Source organism: Austrofundulus limnaeus, unplaced genomic scaffold (assembly GCF_001266775.1).
Source record: "Austrofundulus limnaeus strain Quisiro unplaced genomic scaffold, Austrofundulus_limnaeus-1.0 Scaffold0, whole genome shotgun sequence".
Lineage (NCBI taxonomy): Eukaryota > Metazoa > Chordata > Actinopteri > Cyprinodontiformes > Rivulidae > Austrofundulus > Austrofundulus limnaeus.
The window spans coordinates 9262724-9286225 of NW_013952402.1; the positions used below are offsets into that span (position 1 = coordinate 9262724).

At 37.2% G+C, this 23502-nt stretch overlaps 1 protein-coding gene across 2 annotated transcripts in view; it reads left to right on the forward strand.

Annotated features, from left to right (window-relative positions):
- The window catches only part of slka (STE20-like kinase a), a 25409-nt gene extending 1937 nt beyond the window's left edge, over positions 1 to 23472 (forward strand). The window contains exons 2-19 of one of the 2 annotated variants that reach the window (XM_014002224.1): positions 4507 to 4671; positions 7409 to 7457; positions 7921 to 8070; positions 9001 to 9073; positions 9332 to 9526; positions 9727 to 9808; positions 9989 to 10120; positions 10649 to 11869; positions 11959 to 12089; positions 12550 to 12673; positions 14731 to 14910; positions 16518 to 16610; positions 19236 to 19365; positions 19796 to 19920; positions 20122 to 20316; positions 20692 to 20817; positions 21753 to 21866; positions 21985 to 23472. In XM_014002224.1, coding sequence (XP_013857678.1) covers positions 4507 to 4671; positions 7409 to 7457; positions 7921 to 8070; positions 9001 to 9073; positions 9332 to 9526; positions 9727 to 9808; positions 9989 to 10120; positions 10649 to 11869; positions 11959 to 12089; positions 12550 to 12673; positions 14731 to 14910; positions 16518 to 16610; positions 19236 to 19365; positions 19796 to 19920; positions 20122 to 20316; positions 20692 to 20817; positions 21753 to 21866; positions 21985 to 22131 — 3432 coding nt within the window. In that variant the 3' untranslated portion in view covers positions 22132 to 23472. The remainder of the gene's footprint in view (positions 1 to 4506; positions 4672 to 7408; positions 7458 to 7920; positions 8071 to 9000; positions 9074 to 9331; positions 9527 to 9726; positions 9809 to 9988; positions 10121 to 10648; positions 11870 to 11958; positions 12090 to 12549; positions 12674 to 14730; positions 14911 to 16517; positions 16611 to 19235; positions 19366 to 19795; positions 19921 to 20121; positions 20317 to 20691; positions 20818 to 21752; positions 21867 to 21984) is intronic. The other variant, XM_014002233.1, reaches the window with a different exon arrangement.
- The last annotated feature ends 30 nt before the right edge of the window (positions 23473 to 23502 follow it).

Genomic DNA, 23502 nt, shown 5'->3' on the forward strand with positions numbered 1-23502 from the left:
CCACTACTGTGCATGTGTGTCAAGGACAGAAAGGCAGATGTGGCAGTGGAAGGTGTCAAAGCAGTTTGGAGAGAAAAACAAAGTAAAGAACAACAAAAAAAGAAAGAAAACGATTAATAATTAATAATAATCTAATGACTAATTAAATTAGTCATTGATTATTTTAATAATCGATTAGTCGTCGATTAATCGATTAATCGTGGCAGCCCTAATCTGGACATCCTGTTCGCAAGTGATGGTAGGATGGAGCGGCAGATAGATTGAGACAACCAGGCAGACCCAGAACTCACCAGAGGGATTATATATCCTCTCTGGTTGGGGAATGCCTTAGGATCCCCCAGAAGGAGTGTGGTATCGCTGGGGAGAGGGATGTCTGGGTTTATATCCTGGACCTGTTGCATCTGTGACCTAACCATGGTAAAAAATAAAATAAAATAAAAAAAGTGAAGACTTAACTTTCTTAGATACATTGTTGTTATTTTTGGACAAAGATCTTTTTTTGAAACTGTCATTTACAATGAAACTACCTCTAGGCCAAGAGTTTCATTTTGACTTTAAATTGAGTCAGAGGATGATGTGTTGAATCAAAACATGCCACCTGAATCCTATCATGTATATCACAGTATCGTCTGCAAGAACACACAAAAAAAATTGTTTACTTTTTTTATTTGTTTGGCAACCTATATKATCTGAGTAGCTTTTTACTTTTGTCGCTTTGTTACCCAAAGTCATAGCCAAACGTTAGCATTTCATACTCTGGCATTATCAGTTTATACCCATGTACTTATCTGCTTATTTGTTGTCTTACCCAGTAATCTTAGCCCCAATCTTAACACCAATCTAACCAGATRAGTAAATTTTAGTAACATGGATATTATTTTTATTTATTTTATCTTTTTTGASATTTCAATTCTTAGTCTGTTTCTGTCAGCACAAACTTTGATCTATTTAAAGCAACATTTAAGCCTGTTTTGAGCAACAACAATGGAAAAAACAACCATAAAGTGCTTTTTAAAATTTGGTAAAAAGGCATTTTCTACATTGTTTTGACTTTGCCCAACTTMCTTTTTTATTTGTTTATTTGTAATAAAACTTTTGTTTTCGTGGATTTATTTCAAGTTGTTTAGTTTTTCTAGTTTTTGTAGACATGTTAGGATGTCTACAGGGCTGATCCTGGCCATGTTTTGCCAGCATGTGTTCTAGTCAAAAGGACAAAGTTGTTTAGGGTTCTTAAAAACCTAAATAAAAATGCTTAAAATAAACAAAATGTATCGACTGTTTTAGGATTTGGAGAAATCCGTTTCCATTCAGTTGTTGTCAAGTTTAATGTTTTTTCAAAATGAATTATTTTGTGTTGACTTCCTYGTAAAGCGACCTCTCTCTCTCTGTGCTGCTTAAGCAGTTCCTTCCTGCCTGGAGCTCTTAATGGTCCATTTAAATCTTCTTTTGCCTTTATTAGTTGTCTCGTGTGGTTAGCTGGTTGTCTTACTGTAAGAGGATTATTGGACTTTATTTTGGCAGTTTAAGTTGACATATTAATCCATAGTAAAACATTTGCAAGGGAAAGGAAGATGCTTTTGTTAGGTTGCGTTATTGTTGACGGAGCTTTTTCACAAGCACCCGATGGCTGCCTCCTTTAGGTGTGGTAGAAATGTTTTGCCTGTCAAGTTTGAATCAGTTGATTTAAATGAGCAACAATGGAGGATAAACGTCTCTATATGCCTTAAGCACAGGTTGTATTCTACTTTAGAAAGGGAAGTCATTTTTTAATTATCACATGTATAAGTCTGAAGGTCCATGTACAATATTACAGGGCTTTTCAAAGTGTACCTCTGAGAGATCAAATAAACAACTGCCTCCCCCCAGAAAATAAACACATCTGTGCTTTTTAAAATTGTTTATTTTTTCTTTTAAATGCCCTTACTTTACAACAACCCCTTATTTTTTACTGTCCTGATGTATCTCAGTAATCCAGGTAAAAAATCAAAAAGAAATAAATTGTATAGGTCTTCTGGAYGGGTTCTTCTCTAATGAAACGTTTCATCTCTCCTCCAAGAGACTTCTTCAGTCTGAGAGTTTCAGGCAAAATTCAGGCTTTTGAGCACTGCAACGCAGGCTTTCAAACCCCAAAACACATTACGGCAAAGGCTGGTTCACCCCAAAGATCCGGTGCCCCGGCACAAACAGAGCAATGTTGTATATGCTGTTAAGTGCCAGGAGGACTGCGACCAGTTATACATCRGGGAAACAAAGCAGCCACTGTTCAAAAGAATGACCCAACACAGACGAGCTACATCTAATGGCCAGAACTCTGCAGTTTTCACTCATTTACAGGCCAGCGGTCACTCTTTCAGAGATGAGGATGTTCTCATTCTTGATAGAGAGGAACGTTGGTTTGAGAGAGGAGTAAAAGAAGCCATTTTTGTGAAGAAAGACCGTCCATCATTAAACAGAGGTGGAGGCCTCCGTTTTCAGTTGTCCCCCTCCTACAGTGCTGCTATTGCCAGTATCACTCCACCCCCTGTTAACAATAGGTGTTWATTAGGTGTCAACGATAGCCATGTGATGTGAGTATCAGTCACATGGAGGCAGGGCTTAAAAGCCTGAATTTTGCCTGAAACTCTCAGACTGAAGAAGTCTCTTGGAGGAGAGACGAAACGTTTCATTAGAGAAGAACCCGTCCAGAAGACCTATACAATTTTTTTTCTTTTTTTTTYYTTTTTTYYTTTTTTTTACTTTTAGATTACATTCACACACTGCAGGTAAATGTGTACCCAAATCTGATTGTCTTTGGCCACAATGCAATGTATCAGATGTTTTACAAAGCAACTCTCAACGCTCATGTCTCATTTCACCTGACATAACATCACTGAGGTACCTGTGARCGGATTGATCCATGTATTTATTATGGTCCCAACCTGCCTGGAGTTTAGAGCACAGAACTTGTCTGAGCTTGTCTTCAGCTACAGAACAGAAGTCCAGTTGCATGATCTTTTTTTTTCTTTCTTTTCATTTCCCATGTCCTGGATGACTGAGAATTTGCAGCAACAGATGATGCTAAGTTAGTGTCGGACCATGCCCGTGGTAACCTTCCGCTTGTCGCTTCGCTCCAAAAATAAAATGTGCCGTAGAATCCGTCAAGAGGCAAGATTAAAACACCGGACCTAACAACAATGTCAGATAATAATTTAATCATTTCTGATTGCACAAGAACTTCAGAAGCACACATGCTAACACATGTAGCATGTGTGTTTACTTCCTCAAATGAAGCTCGCTGCGTGTGACGTCGCTTCTTTTTCTACCGAGCCCCTCTGAACTGTTCACGGTTCATACTGAAGCCTGAAGGAGGTCCCGTTTTAATTATAATGTGACGCATCGCGCAGCAATAAAAAAGATCTGTACAAAAAAAAATCAAATCTAAGACCAGCAGTGTAAACGTAAGATTTACATTAATTTCCCTACTTCCTGATTCATCCCACACCCCTGTTCAAGACCTCTTGCGCGCCTTACTGTAAGGTGTACCTTACAGTTTGAAAACCCCTGCTACATAATGATGTCATTATCCTGTTTTTATTCATATTTAATTTACGACATGCCAAATTTATTTTTTATATAAGATGTTTGAGACTCACCAGCTCTCATTTGTTTGATTTAAAATACTTTTTTTTTTTATACAGAAAGACAGTAGGGTTCTCAGTGAAGTGATGCATTGCATTGTGAAGTTACCAGTGGAAATATGTATTAGAGATAGTCTGCCAAACAGACAGCCAGCACAAAAAGGAAGAGACGGAAAGCGTCTTAGGTCAAAGTGTTTAAATTTAGGGTCTGACACAGCAGCAAGTGTTAACACACCCTGTCTTGTTTTTTTTTTCGTTGCCTCCCTGACATTTTGTCTGTATCCATAAACATTAAGTTCCTGACCAGCCAGAAATAGCTTCGTAGCTTCTTGTTTTATTTTAATTTTTTACTGTCACCATCTTCCACACACCCTAAYTTTAGGTGAAAGTTTTGGGACGTATTACAGCATCAGTCAATTATAGATTAATCTGTTTTACTTTTTTCTTTTTGCTTAACAATGGGAGTGTGTATTTAACACCATGAATTGTGAAAACAAGAAGAGGAAGTAAATGCGCTTCACAAATCAGTTTTTGATCGTTGTGGTCACGCAGCAAAGAGGTGTGTTTTACATGATTGGATTCAGATAATTGTAATTATATTTTTGTCTGACTAATAATTTATTTCAAGGTTTGAGATACTCAGATTGTTAAAAATGCCGGACATCTAATGTTGATTTCTCAACTCAAAACTGGCTCTTTTTTGTGTATAAAATTTCAATTAAGCTAGTTGATAGTAAGCCAGTGTTGCTGTTGTGTAGCCAGCAAACAATTTAAAAATATATATAAATCAGCATATGGCTTTAACTCACTGCTCAATGTCGTTTTTTTCTTGTTTTCATACATTTTTAGTCTGCACTCTATATTTTTATTGTTGTATGTTGGTTTACAGGCCCAGAACAAGCTAAATGGGACACTTGCAGCTGCTAAGGTCATTGACACAAAAACAGAGGAAGAACTGGAGGATTACATGGTGGAGATTGACATTCTGGCCTCCTGCAACCACCATCACATTGTCAAGCTGCTGGATGCTTTCTATTTTGAAGGCAAACTCTGGGTAAGTGGCATAGTGCCTGTCAGAGAACACTAAGCATTTAGCTCCTCACTGTGGTATTAGATCAGGGGTCTGCAACCTTTGTGCTCCTTGTCTCACTAATAARATGTGTTCGGAGCCGCAAAACAAGCTTCAACTGTGATTATCAATTGGTGGTCCATGGGCCTTTTCGAGGCCTTTTTGGGAACTTTTACGGTCAGTAGAGGTGACATTATAAAACTAAACGAATATTGTTATTATTATTATATTATTTATTATTATACACATCAGGACAAATAAAAAGACCACAAGTAAACAAGAAAAATACCATATATAGTTTATACTGAGTTTCATAAAAACTAGTACAACTGAAATATTCAGGCATATTTTTTTCTAATTCTTATTATGTAGTCTTCAAATTGATTAAAGGTAATTCCGATGGATTTGAGAGAGAGCATAGAAACAAACTGGCATCTTTAAGTAAACAACAGGCTAGCATGAGCTAACATGTTTTACTTTTTGTATTAGTAGTATTGATCACATATTTGCATATAAATCGATTTCTGTTGTGGGTATAAAAACAAAACAAAATAAAATAAAAATTCTGTTATGTTTGGTCACATTTTCAAAGAGCCACTGCAGAGGGACCAAAGAGCCACATGTGGCCCCAGAGCCGCAGGTTGCAGACCCCTGTATTAGATAATGTTTTGAAYCTATTTTGACCGTCAGACAACTTCAAGAAGTGAAAATGTGACCAAAAAAAAAAGATTATTTCTTGTAAAATATTTTTTCTGCTCCGGCAACCTAATGCAGCTGTTTTATTGTGAACAAAGAGTCGGGGATTAATACAYGGTCTCATTCTGAGAGCACTAAGAGGCCCCAGAGCAATTACGTCCTGTCAGGTGGTGTCATGTGACCGCCCCTTGTGGACAGGCCACAACTATAGGAAGATAATGGAGCGGTTTTGGTGGCTGGAGAAAGTGCCTGTGAATAATTCATGGCTGAATGCAGGTCATACGTTTGGCCTTTGTGCTTAAGCAGCATGATAAACACACAACTGTCTCTGCTTTGCATCTGGTTCAGTTAATGCCTGTTCTATTTTTTTTCACATTGAAAAGAATGTGTTGCTTGCATTTTGGAAAACAGACAACAATTAATTTATTATACCTATAAATAAGCTTAGCTTACTATGAAACAAGTTATTAATAGCTCAGATGGAGAACTTGACTAACCTTGCAGCTATTGGGCTTCAAAGCCTTATAGCTGTTCACTGTTTTCTCTTTCACTTTATTTCCTTAAACCACAATAATATTGGCTCTGATTTATTTTCACATATCTTATTGTAGAAGCTGATAAAGCTAATAAAATTAAGTGTCATCTATTAAATTAGCTACTACAGCTGAAGCTTAAAGCTGARTGTGTAATAGAATGAGTTGTATGTTGTCAACAGAATTACTATGAATGTTTTTKTGAATGGGTAACTATGAACTTCATGTATTTATATGAGTTGCCCAGTTTCTGGACTAAATTAGTGATGTTTATTGTTGCCTCTGCTCAGATTTCTTCATACTAGATCATCTTTTAGACAGAGGTGAAGCACTTACTTGAGTTTACACTTTAAAATCCTAAGGAAGCTGACAARCAGTTTATAGAGCTTTATGTAGGGTTGTCTAATTGTCAAGCAGGTGTTGTGTTAACATCTGGGCCACTTACACTAAACCTTTACCTTTGGCTTTAAACAATAAAAAATAGCTGAAGAACTTAAACATGCATTTACAGGGTCCCTGCAGATCCTTAAAAAGTCTTAAAAGGCATTGAATTCATCAATCCAAATATAAGGCCTTAATTAGCATTAAAATGTCTTAATTCGGTATTTCAGAGGTCTTAAAATGTTAACATGTTGTAAGTAGGATAATTGTAATTCATCTCAAATGTTAAAATAATTGGTAGCTATTTATTTTTTAAAATAATTTACTGACTGCCTCTCTCACAGCTAGTTGTTTTGTGTTAAAACAAACGTTTGGGTGAAATTTTCGCTGTATATTTTTCCATTTGTGTTGTGAATTTAATCTTAAATTTCATGTCAGGTGGCATTAAAAAGTCTTAAAAAGTCTTAAATTTAACTTGCCGTAAGCTGTAGGAACACTGATTTAGCTCTGTACATTTCATTCAGGAAGTTGCTGTATTGTTATTGTTAGTCCTGTTTATTTAGCTTTGGACAGCTGTTCATTTTAGTGTGATGACAAAAAATATATTGAGACACATAAAAAGTTGATATTAAAGCATGAATGGTCCTCAGGCAGGGGTCTTTGCCTACAAAACACATTCATGATACTTGCAAAATCCTTGCAGTATAGTAATTAAACTCAATTGCCTGAAATTTATTGTGTTGTGATGCAGTTTGTAAAACCTAAAAAGCTGTAACCTTAATAGACTTTGTCTTTTATAGTTGCCTCTAGTTTGTACTAAGTACATCTACTGATGTTTTAATCTGACACATTRGAGCATACTCAATTGTAAAGCATGTCTGTAGTAGATGCAGAGAATGGGTGTTTAGTGTCCGATTGATTGTCTCCTTGGAATGTCTCTTCAGTGTAATCTATAACACAGAATGGGATTGCTTGTGTCTTTCCACCGAAGGTCACTTTGCCTGCTTACTTTGGAAACACAAGCTTTTAGTTTAAGCAGATGATGTTCCTTGAGAGTCAAGTTGAAGCCTTATTCCAGTATAGTTATTTACGATTCCACGTTAATTTTTCAGATTCTGATCGAGTTCTGCGCCGGTGGTGCGGTCGATGCCATCATGCTGGGTAAGTCCCCGTCGTACTGAAAGAGACAGAAAAGCTCCATAACGCTCTAGAGGCTTTTCTTTGCTCCATTCTGAGGTGCCAACTTTTTCTGTTCCATCCCAAAGCCTCCACAGTGGGATTTTTTTTCCTCCTTTCCCAGTTTGAGAGGCCGCTCCAACTATGTAATTATTGCAGCTCAGGTTTCAAGGCGGGGTTATTCCAGTCATACAGTCTGCACTTTAAGTATTGCTTTGAAGCCTGAGGAGRAGTGTAACTTCTTTTATTTTTATTGTGAGCAAACATGACAGTCGATTAAAGTATTACAGTAAATGTGTATTCATTGTACTCTTGGTCTGACTCACCTATATTTGTTGAGCAACATTGGACACTAAAAGTAAAGYTTTTCCTTCAGGAACTGTTGTTTGTTGTTGACAAATTACATTAGATGCTCATGTCTCAGTTTACTGCATGTGTTGTTCTTCAGAACTGGAGAGACCGTTGACTGAGCCTCAGATCCGAGTGGTGTGTAAGCAGACGTTGGAGGCCTTGGTTTATCTCCACGAAAATAAGATCATCCACAGAGACTTGAAAGCTGGAAACATTCTCCTCTCCTTGGATGGAGAAGTAAAATTAGGTAAAAAAAAACAACTCTCACCTTTTGCAATGGATGTCTTTGCCATTTAAAGCTAAAAATACCAGTACTGTAATTTATAAATGCTACTTGTGTATTGTAGTTGGTGATACGTCAGATATGTTACATAACTTTCCACAAGTAAACTATTCATGATGCAGCTGTGGCGTACATATTCGGCTTTCTCCCTGATGAGTCATGTTCCGTAGGCAGAGGGGTCATACAGCAGTCTGGCAAACAATAATTATCCAGCTAGTCATCAGAGACCTGATAAATCTTTTTATTCCTCTAACATGTAGATGTTGTAAGTAGTGCAAGAAGAAGACTGCAGGCTGAAACACTGCAGCTGCACAGGCTACTGATTGTGTGAGATGTGCCCTGAAAGCTTTAAATATTGATTTTAAAGCGAATACAAAAAGTCTAAGACAATATATTTATATTTAAGAAACTTGGCAAAATAGACTGATTTAATCATTTTGTCACATAACTGGCATATTTCATATTTCAGCCAAAATGAAACAGGAAGTGACGTCAAAGGGGAACTTTAAGAAAAGGAACTTTGTTTATTGAAACAATATTATTTGAACTCTGACTCTTCTTCATCTCTCTCTGACAGTGAGTCAAAATAATCTAAAGAAACAGCAGATTATTTTCTACAGTCTTAGTTGTTAGCTGTTTTATCAACGCTCTGTTCACATTCAGACATTCATCACTTCCTGTTACTTCACAAAAATCTTAAAAAAAATCTCAACAACTGTTCATCTCAGCAGCATGATTTATTTGCAATATTTTATCAATGTTATCTTTTCAAAAATGCATTGATATTACAAAACTTTGGCGTCACAGTCACTTTAATGTGCTTAACTCAGATTTGTTAGAAAACCTGTGCTTTCTTTGCTGATGAAACAAATTGCTATTCATTTCTACTTTCAGCTGATTTTGGAGTGTCTGCTAAAAATACCAACACATTACAGAGAAGAGATTCTTTCATTGGCACTCCATATTGGTGAGTCACACAGCTTAAATGTACAGTAATCAGGCATGCTACTATTTACATCTGATAATTGTGCTTGCATTTTCTGCAGCAGGAATGAATGGGAAATGCTTGAAAAGACCACTTGAATTTTGAACGGACTGTGCTTTAAATATTTAGACCAAACATCCTATTTTTCATTTTCTAGAGTGAGATAAATTCATGCAAATCTTTAATTGGCGTTCTGCCCATTTAAATAAGTGCCAACCATTGTCCCACTCTGTTTTGCAGGATGGCACCAGAGGTGGTGATGTGCGAAACCTCCAAAGACCGTCCGTACGACTACAAGGCCGACATTTGGTCCCTCGGGGTTACTCTCATAGAACTGGCACAGATTGAACCGCCCAACCACGAGATGAATCCCATGAGGGTGTTACTGAAAATAGCCAAGTCTGAGCCGCCCACACTCATGCACCCCTCTCGCTGGTGAGATGGTGTGCCTGTGATAATAAAAGAGGCGGCAGTGAAACGTTTATAGATTTGAGATAAGGATGTGTGGAGTGTTAAATCAGGAACTGTATGATTAAATTTGTATTTTTTTTACCTCAACTGTCATAAATGCGAGTCCATAAAGCCAGAACTAGTTAGCATTTTATGACCTTTATGTATTTATTTATTTATTAAAGGTCTCCAGAATTTAATGACTTTTTGAGGAGAGCTCTGGACAAGAATGTGGACAATAGGTGGAATTCAGTCCAGCTTCTGCAGGTGAGCTTTTCACCTTTTATTAGTGTTATGTCACAGTACAAAAGCATTGACTACATTCTTCTCAGTATATTTAATTTGTTATTAAAAAAAGTTAGGTTTTTTTTGTTTTGCTTATTGCTCTAAAAGCTATTTCACTTTGAGGGAAAAAAACAATTTTTTATGTTCTTTTTCTGTATGTAGCATCCTTTTGTCACAAGCGTAACTGACAGCAGGCCTGTCAGAGAGCTTATAGCTGAGGCCAAAGCAGAAGTCACAGAGGAGCTTGAAGATAGCAAAGAGGAAGAGGAGGAGGATGAACCTGATACACCTGTGGTGGGTAGTTTTACTGTTTACAACAAAGATTATGGTGTTCAGATATGGGATGCTGTGGGTGTAGTCATTAGCAGGAACTTTGACTTTTAATCAAGAAAAATGTTTTAGTTAGCTCCATTGTTTTAGAATGACCTATTTACTGTATTTATTTATGCATAATACTAGAAATTTAACCCTAAAAATCATCCATAAAGTGTGTGTGTGTGTGTGTGGGGGGGGGGGGGGTAGTGTACCCAGGTTACTGATAATTAGATTTTTAATGCTTTTTAAGCTCAAAAAATGATGATCGCATTATACTCGAGATCATATATATGAATAAATACGGTAAATCCACAGAAAGCACAGGTCTTTGGTTTTCTAACGTTTATCATGTTGCCACAGTAAGCCTGAATAGAGATAAGTATCCTGACTGTAATGAGATCCAATTAGTCATCACAACATTTATGGATGAAAGAAAATCTTTGACCACTCGGCTCGTTTAATGACAAAGTGCTGTTTTCTTTTTTTCTCTTTTTTTTCTTACTTCAGGCAGCTCCTGGGCACAAAAGAGCCCCATCAGATATTAGTATGGCCAGCTCAGAGGATGACAAAGTTCCACCGACTCCCTCCCACCTCAAGTCTGTTACAGAAAAGAYCGAAGCCGAACCTGTTGAGGACCAAACCAGTGATAAGCTCTCTGATGAGGGACTTGGAACAAGCGAAACGGATAAGAATGAAGAGGAGAAGCTCAATGAGGTGTCAGATGCCAGTAATGAAGACCTGGCTTCTGGACTAATGGAGACCAGCAATGATTTAACCTCTCAAGACTCTTCCAGTGCTAAACCGGAAGCGGCTCAGACTGGAGATGTTTCTGTTGAACCTGTGGCGTCAGAAACAAAAGAAACTGTAGATTCGGGAGATTCCCAAGAACCCGACGCAGGTGATAAAGAAATGGGAGAGCAGAAGGAGACAGAGGAAAAGAAAATGGAAGTGGAAACTACCCAAGTAATAGAAGAACAAAAAGAGCCAGAACAGGTTAAAGAAGAAGATTCTGTAGAATCGCAAGAGAAGCCTGAGGAGGCGCCAACGCAAACAGAAACTAGATCACAGGAAGTCATGCTGCCTAAAGAAGTGTGCGACAAATCAAACGAGGAGATCTCAGCACATGAAGTGACAGAAGACAGGTTAGAAGACAATGTCACAGCAACAAATGAAAACACAGAGAGTTCAAATTCAGATTTATTGGACACAAAGATAAATAGAGACACAGACATCAAGACCTGTGTGGAGGAGTCCTCCACTGAAGCCGAGTTAGAAAACAAGATCATAGAGAGTCAGTTGGAGGAGAAACCAAAGCTTAAGACCTCTGAAGAAGCAGAGCAGCCTTCACAAGAGGATCTGTCAGGAAAGAAGAGCGAACTGCAAGAACTAGCACCAAATGAATCCAATGTAGTCAGTGATGAGGTCAAAGACGTGTCTAAGGTTTCTGACCAAACGGTTGCATCTAAAGATGACTCCTTAAAGGAAGATGAGGAGAAAGCAGCTCAAGCCAATGAAATCACGTCCCAAGATGCCATTTCTGTTCAAGAGAGTGAAGCTGATTCAGAAGCCAAGGTGGAGCATGGAAGCCCTGCTGTGGTCAAGTCAGACGTGGAGAAGGACTCAGACTCTGGAAGCAGCTCTGCCGCTGATAGCAACAGCCTTGACCTCAATCTGTCCATCTCCAGCTTCCTGTCGAAGAGCAAAGAGGGAGGCTCCATATCTCTGCAGGTAAAATAATCTGTATCACACTCTGTTACTCAGTCTTTAACTCTGGCTTCATCATTTCATCCTCTAAAGCATCACTGGTGTTTTGGTAGGAGTCGAAACGCCAGAAGAAGACCCTGAAGAAGACACGCAAGTTTATGGTAGATGGCGTGGAAGTCAGTGTGACGACGTCCAAAATAGTGACAGATAATGACACCAAGAGTGAGGAGATGAGGTTTTTGAGGTACGGCTGCATCCAGTCAGCTCGACACGCTGTTTATGGAACGTGACCTGTTTAACATGTCTGCTTTAAATAGTTCTTGCTCATTTCACAACTCCCACAGCTTTTTACAAATGCCAGATGGGTTAACTGTCATTATTAATGCTGTGTTGTGTTACTGTCATCTCCAGTGTTGCCTTTTAAAGACAAAAGCTGGGCTCTTCTGTTTTTGCTTGTGCTATCTTAGTTTTCTCTTTGGTTCATGGTCTTATGTCAGTAACATACAACGTAATCCAAAATGATTAGTTCTAGAAGTATCAAAGAAGAAAAGGAGTAGACTTCTTTTTTAAATAAAGAGGAAAGCTATGCATTCTACATTAGAAATAAAAATTGTGTCAGAAGTTTTGCTTAAATTAGTTAAAAAAGTAAATATTGGGATATTTTGTCATTACAATTACTGTCTTTTTTATTATTTGTATTTTAGGCGGCAGGAGCTGAGAGAGCTACGCCTTCTTCAAAAAGAGGAGCACAGGGCCCAACAGCAGCTGAGCAACAAGCTGCAGCAGCAAAGAGAGCAGATCTACCGGCGCTTTGAACAGGAAACTACTGTGAGTCTCTATGTTTGTACCTCTGTGGTTTGACAACTTTTACTTTCCCCTCTTCTKTTCATCTTTGAGGGCCAATTCCTCAGAAATGAGCCACTTCATCTTAGATCTGATCTAAATATAATAAGCTCAACATGACACATTTACTTCCATGTCACATAAACATAAAAARCCTTAAAGGGAACCCTGACTAGTTGTCACATTAGACATTAACTGATAAACATTTACCTCAACTGTAAAAACTCTAAATATATTGTCCCACAGATGGCGCCATATTATTTATCCCGCAAAGGTAAATAACAATGTTTACTGGATGCTCCAGTGTGAGACTGTGAGCTCTATCYATCCTGAAGGTTAATCTTGGACAATATCTGATGATCAACCCTTAAAAATGAAACCAGATCATGTTGACAGAGAGGAGAAGATAGAAATGTAGAAAAGACTTGGCCTGTGATTGAAAATGCAGATGGAGAACAGAGTTTCTTTATTGAAGGAGAACCTCAGCTTAGCCTGTTAGCGTTCACGTTAGCACCCAAGCTAATACATATGTCATACAGCATTAGTTTCCAAGCTAACTAACGCCATGTATATATATATATATTATTATTATTTATTTATTTATTTATTTATTTATTTATTTATTTGATGTTCATACATAGTTAACATCATATCAGGGTTCGACAAGATTTTTTTTTACCTCCCCAACATGAAAAGTTACCTGCCCGAAACAAAAATGTTCAAAATTTGATAAAATAAGAAAAACATGTACTGTACTTTGTACTTCAAAAATATTAACATGGTTACACACAGAGGTACATAGGTGATCTGATTAAGCAGATGCAAACATTGCAGACTGAGTAATCCACAGTCAGTCAATTGTTTTATCAAATACATCTTCAAAAAAAAAATTTAGACCAGTGTCTATCAGTGTTTCCCTTGGAGTACTGGCCTTGGGAGGGCTGCTTATGAAAACAGAACTATCAACAGCAGCAGCTTTGTTTTAAGTACAATTTACAGAATATGAAAAAGTCTGAAATTTGCATTAATTGAATCTTATATAGCCTATCTGATATCTAAAGATACATTGCAGATATTTTGAACTGGAGTCTCACTACAACTTAATGATAAAGCTGACGTTATTTAAACTAGTCAGAATATAATTAAAGATAACTTAAATAGCTATCTTGCCTTGTCAAAATATATTGAGATTTCTATTTATTTGTTTTTGTTTCTTTCATTCATAAAAACAGAACCATTTATGTACAGAATTAAAAAAACAAAGTAAATCCTGCCCTGAATTAAAAGGGTGCATAGTGAAGGGAAAAAAAACTCATTGTATGTGCCTCTTATTTTCAAAAATCAACKTCAACAAACAAACAAGCTCAAGCTGGAAAGATCTACAAATTTAAAAAAAACAAGTAAATAAAACAAAAATAATAAAAGAAAACATTTTATTTTATCCTAAGTAACTAATCTGTCTAATCTAGTCATAAAACAATTTCAGATAACTGGAATGTAAGAGTGGTGAAGCCAAATAAATGTAATGTCGGCCTGCCATACAGTGAGCCTATTGAACTGACTGTTACGTCAACAAGATGGATTTATGACTGAACAACGTCCACAAATTGTTTTTTCATCTCTGGATAACAATACATAAAAACTATTTTTTTTCTCTGAAAACACGGGTGTGAAGAAACTAGAGTTAATGCTTCTCTCTGCGCAACGTGCAGCAGGAGGGAGGGAGAGATTATGATCCCGCGACACGACGTAACGTTTCTACAGCGGGAGGTGGAAATTGTGAGGATTTGTTCTCTCTATACGTGTTTTAAAATGCTATATTTCATTTATTTTCAGAATATTTCAAATAAAAATGACCCTATGAAAAAATAAAGAAATGGTTTAACTGCTATATATTACCAACTATCCCCATAGTTGAAGTAAATGTTTATCAAATAAAGTCTAATGTTACAACTAGGTCGGGTTCCCTTTTTAAAACAAGGTTCATCCAAACTGTATTGGTCTATACATCAACAACAGTTTTGTATCTCTAAATCSTACAGACAAAGAAACGTCAATATGACCAAGAAGTGGAGAATCTTGAAAAGAAGCAGAAACAGACAATTGAGCGACTGGAACAGGATCACACCAGCCGGCTCCGAGACGAAGCCAAACGCATCAAAGCAGATCAAGACAAAGAACTGTCCAAGTTCCAAAACATGCTGAAGAACAGGAAGAAGGAGGTACAGTGCCTGTTTCTGAGTGGGAGTTGGCTAATTTTGTTTGCATTTCTAGCAGTGTTTTGCATGTTAGAGCTGTCTAATAGTGCATGTGTTTAACAACATAGCTGTGGCTTAATCTGAATGTTTTGTTAAACTAATCCTGTGTGAATGTTGTCCCCTGCTGTTCAGCCTTGTAGCTAACGATGGCCGCAGAATGACTGAGTCCTCTTTTGATTTTTTTTTTTTGTTGAATTCATCATGTATCTCTTTTCCAAGCTTCTGTTGTTTCTCCTTCTGGTTGTTTCCTTTGAAATACTTTGCTACTAGAGATTTTTTTTTATTTCTGGCTGAGCATATTATGGTGTCCTCAGCTTTCTGCWTTTTTTATAAGCATCTTCTATCTTTTGTTTCTATAACGATCATTTTATTGCTCTGCTGGATGTTTTAGTTGGGCTTACAGGTTTGATGTGTGCAGCTTTTTTATTTTATTCTATTTTTTCAGGGTAATATTTGACTTTTTTTCTGCTGTGCTTTGCAGTTACTTGCTGGGTGTTGTGGTGCATCTCTTTGTATTTTGAGGCCAGTTAAATCTTATAGTATACCAGAAAATATCATTTCTTTTCAAAAATTATAAATCTTAGACAAACTATAAGCTTTTTTCTTTTTCCAGTATGTTCTTAGCTCTGATTTTTGTCTTTAAAATCGTTTTTATTGTTAATTGTTCTCAAAATGTGCATTGAACTAACCATGTTTGTTTTTATGAGTGTGTGAGTTTGCGCTGGTCTCTGTATGGCCAACTTTTGTCTGATTTTTCTGAAGAGGTGTTGGGTTCCTTTGGGTTAAATTTTACAAGTCTTGCATCAGAGTAACTGAAATGGAAAAGTCTCAAGTGGGTCTGAAATGAGTAATTGATGTAAGATTAATTCATAATCCCCCTTTGTGGGAATTTCTTATTTAAAATATTCATTAAAAATCCCCAAAAACGTAAATTATAAATAGTATTTTACATTCACTTGTTTTGCTTCTGTTTTTAAACTTTGTAAGAGCAAGCAATAATCACCAAAATAACAATCAGCTAATTAATCAGTAGTAAAAGATAATTAGTTGCAACACATATTATTTTAATAACCGAATATGTCCAGTGTGTATTTGTTAATCATGTTTCAGCGTTGTCCAGATCAGTAATATTTCTTAATTTCCCTTCATGGGATCAATAAAGTATCATTCATTCAAACATTCCACCTCAGTTACTCTGCTTTTTTTAATTCAAAAGTCAAAATAATCAAAGTAGTTTGTGACTGTGGGACTTCATAGAATCAAAGTAGTGAAGCTGTTGTTGAAACTAACATTTTCTGGCATGCGTCTACTGATTTGACATAAATCTAACCCATGCAGTTCAAGCTGAGAGCCACGATTTGTTGTCATGCACACTGAGAATCATTGAAAAGGGAAAATCCAAAGGAGGTTGTGGGAAATAAGCATGCTGAGGTGAAACCGCGGTGATCCGATGCTGGGTCTCTGTACTGAAAGTGGGCCGTGCATGTCTCCTCCTGTGCCCTGTTGTTGTCCAGCTTTGGTAGATTTTCAGAAACTGCACCAACTAGTTTCTGCGTACTTGCACACTGTAGGCCATTCAGGAAGTTGGACAGTCACCTAAACACATGAGAAAAGAGCTCATGAAGCGCTTAAAAGAGGACCTGTCGCTTCTTAAGACTGCAGAGGTAAAGCGTCTGAACACAACTTGACTTTTTTTTCTTTTCCTCTGACCTTTTCACATAAAGATTAGCTTTCTGTTTCCTGTCAGATCACCTACCAGCTGAGTTGTAATCTCTCTGTCAGTATATCATCTTTGATTAGATATTATTCAGATTTTACCATGAAGGTTGCTCAGTTTTTTAAGGACAAAAAGAGATAACACTAAATCAAATTGTGTCATTTGTGAATTTTATCAATTAACATTATATAGAGACATTCAGCTATAAAATACCTGCTGCTTTAAACAGTTTTTTACAGTTAAATGTTATAGTTTATATGTGGGGTTGCCTTTTAAACTTTATTATAGACATGTAGTTAATATGTTGTTGACTTATGTATCTTAATGTGATACACACAGCAGCACAGTGTACACATTTTAAGTGTACATGAGGTCACTACATGAAGCATAACTTACAGATGTAAATATTTCGTTTTTCTCTGATGATAAATAAACTTTATGTTGTTCAGTTCTACAAATACAAAAAAATCTTATATATTTTAAGTAGCACTTTGTTTTTGGTTTTATAATGATAAAACCAAACCAAAGGGGAAAAAACGATTTTTTTCTTTTAGACTGTCCCATTTTAAGCTTTACTTATGTAATCTTTTAAATATTGTATTAAACCTCATCAGAGCAGAGCGAACAATAAGGTTTGTAATGGAGAGGAAGTGTTTGCTAATAATTTACCAGATCCTGACCTGAGATAACTTTTTGTTACACATCCATGTTGAAATAACTCTCCGAACGTTGTTGTTTTAGAGTTTAAAGTTGATAAYGTTGACAACGTCCCCGTTCTCCCCTCGTATCACTTGTTTTGCACGCTGGACTCAAATGAAACGCTCTGAACTGTTCTCCAGCATGTTATGATAAACTAATTATTGGCTTCCTCCTAACATCGGAACAAAACAAAACTGTTCGCTTCAAACTTACTAATTGACCCAAAGTGGTAAACCCATGTCCTTGCGTTAGACAGGAGGAACTGGTGTGTGTGTGTTTTGTTTTTTTGTTTTTTTTCTTTTGTTTCATTTTATTTTGGTGGGTGTGTGAGCGTTCCTCAGTGTGCTGTTTGACCCTGATCAGGGCGAGTCCGCTGTGTGCTCTCCTCCGCAGGCAGTGGCCCAGGTTATGATACAATCTTTTCAGTTGTCCTCATGTGCACTCTTCAACGCTCAGATGCAGGATGTAAGTGCCCCACCCCTCCACCCCACCCCACCCCATCTCTCTCTCCGTCTCTGACCCATACTTAGACGTGTGTGAAGTGAAGTGACTGCATCGGTCACTTTTACTTTTTAAGAACTACACGTGTAAGCATGGGCTTCATTGAGACATTTTTTTTCCTGTATTATTTGTGTTGTTACGACTGTGTGTGGAGTGGTTTTTCTCCTCCTGCTCAGTATTTTTCCTCCACAAAAACCACAAACCTCGTTGTACATCTAGTCTGTGTATTTTGTATGGTATTTGTGTGGTATTGTTTACATAAAACTGGATCGAGTTGGTAGGGTACATACAGTATTTATTTAGACTTTCTGCTCAACCGCAAGGTCTGTATATGAACAGACAACCTCACAAGATGCTTAAAATCCTTTTATCTTGTAAAGAAATAAGTGTGGTTGAGTAGTAGGGGTGTAAATCACCAGCTTTATCACGATACGATATTACATCTTTATGTTTGGATGACGAGTCGATATTTCTCGTCGGCACAAAGTCTGTCACGATACGATTTCGATTCATTTCAATTCACAAGTCTGCGATCGATATGCCCGTCTAACACAATGACTGTGTTAGATGGGCATATGATATTGATTCACACTGAGCTTATGATGACGATATAGATCAATATTTTCATTTTGCCTCGATATAACTGAATCATGAACCATTCATATCAATATAGATCGATGTATCATTACACCCCTATTGAGTAGTCTGCTAGATTTAAACAGTGTTTGGGAGTGTTGTGTGCAAACAATATTAAGTACTGAATTATCCTTCACTCTACTGTGTTATTATATAGTGCTATGACCATTTGATTTATAATGATGATGATGATAATCTCTAGTAGTAAAAAAAAACTAATTTTATGACTTTATGACCTTCAGATGTGGCGCACCTTTAAAATCATAAATGGACTCCACTAAACCTCTGATTCATTTTGCAGTACCAGACAATAGATATTTATTGCCATGGTTTAACTAGTTGTATTACACACCTAGTAATTAGTTATGTAAGATTTGGGCAGTGCTCTGAGCAGTTTGTTATTCTCACTGTGGTCATAAAATAGAGTCTGAATGTTCACTGAACATTTTCTTCTCTCATAACTTCAAATGTGGATCATTGTCATCCATTGATCTGAGTGTCTCCTGTAACAAGTCCAAATGATGGCGTAACACTCCGGCGCTCTGTGTTGTGCTGATTTTGAAGTGGATATCTGTTTTTTTATATCTATATATTATTTAATTCCAGGAAGTTTTCATAAAAAACATTTGTATTGTTAGATTTTGTCCTGTTTTCTCTTTTTGCCTCTTCGCTGTCCCACTTTACGATCTCTCAACTCTTCTGCTSCTCACTCTTGGCTCTCTCTGTGGCTCCATAGGAGCAGGAGTTTCTGCAGAAACAGCAGCAAGAGCTGGACGGAGCTCTGAAGAAAATTATCCAGCAGCATAAATTGGAGATAGCCACCATTGAGAGGGACTGCCTCAACCACAAACAGCAGCTAATGAGAGGTGAGAGACGGAGRCTGGGAACAGAAAGCCTCGTAGCTTGTAAAAGCTGATAAGTGAGGTGATGATGAGTGAAGACAATGTGACTCAGAGTTTTTTCTTCCTTGTCAGTTCAAATCAACCTGTTACCAGTAATTCTAATAAAAAGGCAAACAAACCAGCTCAGTCTGCTATGCAGCTTCCTAATGGACAAACATTTAATCTACAGCAGATTTAGATGTTTGTGGATAAAATAGTGAATCTACCATGTGGATAATTACAGACCTTCTGCAGTCAACTGCTGTCTGTGAGGACATGTTGAAGCCTGTTCATCCTGTTGACAGCTTCTTTTTTATTATTATTATTTTTTGTTTTTTTGTTTTCATTTGTACGTACAACCCCAGCTATCTATCATGCAAATTCACTGCTTTACGTCATGTTTTTGTTCTAACAGCTCGGGAGGCGGCGATGTGGGAGTTAGAGGAGCGCCACCTGCAGGAGAAGCACCAGCAGCTGAAGCAGCAGCTGAAAGACCAGTACTTCATGCAGAGACATCAGCTGTTAAAGCGGCATGAAAAAGTAGGCCATCAGTACGGTGCCTGTCATTGCATTAAAAATTGCATCTTGCAGCTGTGCGTTATTATCTCGTGACCACAAAAAAGTTTTGTTTTGTTTTTTAAACCAATGTCACGGAACAGGCTCCATAGATCAGAGAGTAAATTCTGCCTTTTAATAAATAACCCTGGACTACAAAACTCTGTGTGTGTGTTTGTTTTCCAGGAAATGGAGCAGATGCAGCGCTACAACCAGCGATTGATAGAGGAGCTGAAGAACAAGCAAACTCAAGAAAGGGCTCGCCTGCCCAAGATCCAACGCAGCGATGCCAAGACTCGCATGGCCATGTTTAAGAAGAGCCTCCGCATCACCGCCACGGGAGCCATCACTCCGGATCAAGAGAGAGAACGAATTAAACAGGTGCCCACACAAATCTTGCTTTGTCATTTGTGCTTGTGACATAATGGTATTGTTCTGGCACACAGCCACACCTAGGATTAGCCCTGTGTAATTAGTTCATCAAAGAAATGACGTCTTTCTTGATCTGTGAGTCGTAAAGTGTACAACTACTGTACAAACTGCACTGATTCAAACTGTTTGCTATGTAAATACCCAGTTGTTAACAGAAGAAATCATCTAAAAAGCAGTAAAATGCACTGGTTTTGAACAGTGGGCTGTTTGTAATGAGCTGCTTTATTTGATCTTCAGAGMTTGTCTCGTGGCTTACCACTGTCCACATCATTCTGTGGGGAGGTTTGTTGTCACAGCTGTCTGTGTTTTGTCTCCCTGGTCCAGTTCGCTTCACAAGAAGACAAGAGGCAGAAGAACGAGAGACTCCATCAGCACCAGAAACACGAGAACCAGATGAGAGATCTGCAGCTGCAGTGCGACTCCAACATCAGGGAGCTGCAGCAGCTGCAGGTCAGGATAAAACATATCGCTTCTTCTTCTTTTTTTTACTCTTTTTTTCTATATTTTAAGAGTTAATGACAAAATGCATAAAACACAAGAAGGTTCAGGATTTTAAATTTTAAACACTTTTAAATTAATTAAATTAAAAAGCAATGTAATGTTTCACAGTAGACTTGGGTGTTGTGATAGTACTGTGGTGTACCCCATTTTTTTATTGAATAATTTCATACATGTCAAATTCATTGTATAGAGCAAATCAAGGTTAACACTAGTGTGAATCTGTATGTGTATACATATTTACCTACACATAGACACATGTGCACACATATTTTGAACATATAGAACCCCTTGTAAAATAAATTTATATCAATAAATGAAACTATTTTAAATGAATGTATACAAAATAAATAAACCTGTTATATAAATGAATACTTAATGTGCCCACACCTATATATATATACATATATATATATATACATACATACATACATACACACACAACACTTAAATCCCATTTAACATGTCTGAAAAGTGGTAGGAAGAAGTAAAACTTATTTAATCCTACCCCTTCTCCAATACTTCATAATAAAACTTGACATTCATCCGGYTTTCAGAGTCTTATAAGATTATGAGAGGAAAAACAAACATATATACACACACAAAGTAATACAGAAGGTAATTTAAAATTGTTCTAATACTAAATTTTAGAATTGTAATTTCAAATCTAGAGACATTCACATCCAACTACACACTAATATATACACATTCACACTCGTACACAGTGCAGCCCAAGAGCACCAAAATTTCCACAAGTCTGCTWTGAAATCTGGGACATTAAAGGCTCTTTCAGAAGACAGTACTGCTAAATGGCCGAACAGCCAAATAAAGAGTAAAAAGGTGCAGAATTTGTTATTTTTGACACCGTTTCCTTACATTCGTTTCAGAATGAGAAATGCCACCTTTTAGTCGAACATGAGACCCAGAAGCTGAAGGAGCTGGACGAGGAGCACAGCCAAGAGATTAAGGAGTGGAGAGAAAAGCTCAGACCCAGGAAGAAGGTGCTTTTATTCATTCTAAATAAAATGTTACTTTCTCACCTTTCATTCTGGAGAGTTTAATACTCCTTGCAGGTGGTCGTCACCGTCTGATTCCTTTGTTTTGTGCTGCACCGTGCAGGCTCTGGAGGAGGAGTTCACACGGAAGCTCCAGGAGCAGGAAGTCTTCTTCAAAATGAGCGGTGAATCCGAATGCCTTAACCCCACCACCCAGAGTCGAGTGTCCAAATTTTACCCCATCCCCAACCTGCAGAACTCTGGTTTATAGCCTCATGTGTTTGTTCTACAAATCTGTCAAAGTCTGTGCTCACTGCGTTTTCCCTACAAAGCCTTTGATTTTATATTGCTGATTAAAAAAAAGAAGTAATTTCTGCATCTGATTCTATTGTTTGAGAGCATGATGTGCCTACACACCGTTCCCTCACTTGATTGTTTTTCCAGCTTCCTGGGGAAACATCTCATGATTTTTGCACTTTTTCGAGCATGTTGAGATTTGGATCTAAAGTCAGCCATGCTCGTCAGATTAACAGAAGCACAGCCTGCGACAGTAWGAATAATCTCCAGTGCCTCGTGTGTTTCCTTCTTAAGCCTTTTCAACCCTTTTTCCTGTGCTTTCCTGCTGCTTGGCATAAGTAAAGGTCCTCCCTCCGAATACTTTGCACTTAAAATCATTTCTGTTCACAAAAATTCATTTTGAACATTTCACTTAAGCGAATTTCATTTCAGAGAATTAGTTTGGCTGCATGTAAAAGTCAGTGTTGATGAAGGAACATGAATCAAAAGAAAAAATKGTTGTACGACTGTGTGAAAGTGTTGTCTGTGCGCTGTTTAATGTCGTCATGAAGTTTTTCTTTTAAGTGTAAGATTGTGGGTTCAAAATAAATAGAATGTATTAAGATGTGAAGACTGATCACTAACTGCTTTCCAAAAACTTAACGTCCTGTGAGCTGAAATAAAAGTTTATTTATTTAGCACACCGTGTCATTTCAGTCTGATCACAACACCCCTACCTTTCAAATAGAGGTCAACTGTTACGTTGCTTTTTTTTTGTTAAGCATTGTTGCTGATTTGATTTATTGTTCAGTTTGAATTCTAAAGGAAATCAATGGTTTGCACTGATTTGAGCTAAAGAAAACATGCAAACGTAAATGTTACCCTTTTGAACTCCAAACTGGTTCATTTTATCTTGTTTAAAACTATCCCTTCTTAAAATCCTTTTGTTTTTCAAGCTTTTTTTTCCTGTCATCTAGTAATGCTGTAAACGCTTTTCATGGTCAGCTGGAGTTCAGTGCTGTTACTGTATGAATTTCTGGATTTATTTTGCCGCCACATATCAACATCTTATAGTTTTTGTATACTAACATCAGCATTGACTATTTTTTTATTATTATTTTTAATGAATGCTGGACTTTTTCCCCCCTTCAGTTCATAATTTTAAAATCTATTTTGTAATTTTAAGTTGCTTCATTTCAATTCTACCATCATGAATCGTATTACCAGTTATATATTACCAGTTATATGCATTGTTTATGTGACGTCATATCAAATGTATTTAACGCATCTTTATAAAATGACCCCTTTTTTTCCTGTAAATAAAATATTGACCATTTATTTGACTTTTTTTTTTGAGTTTTGAAAT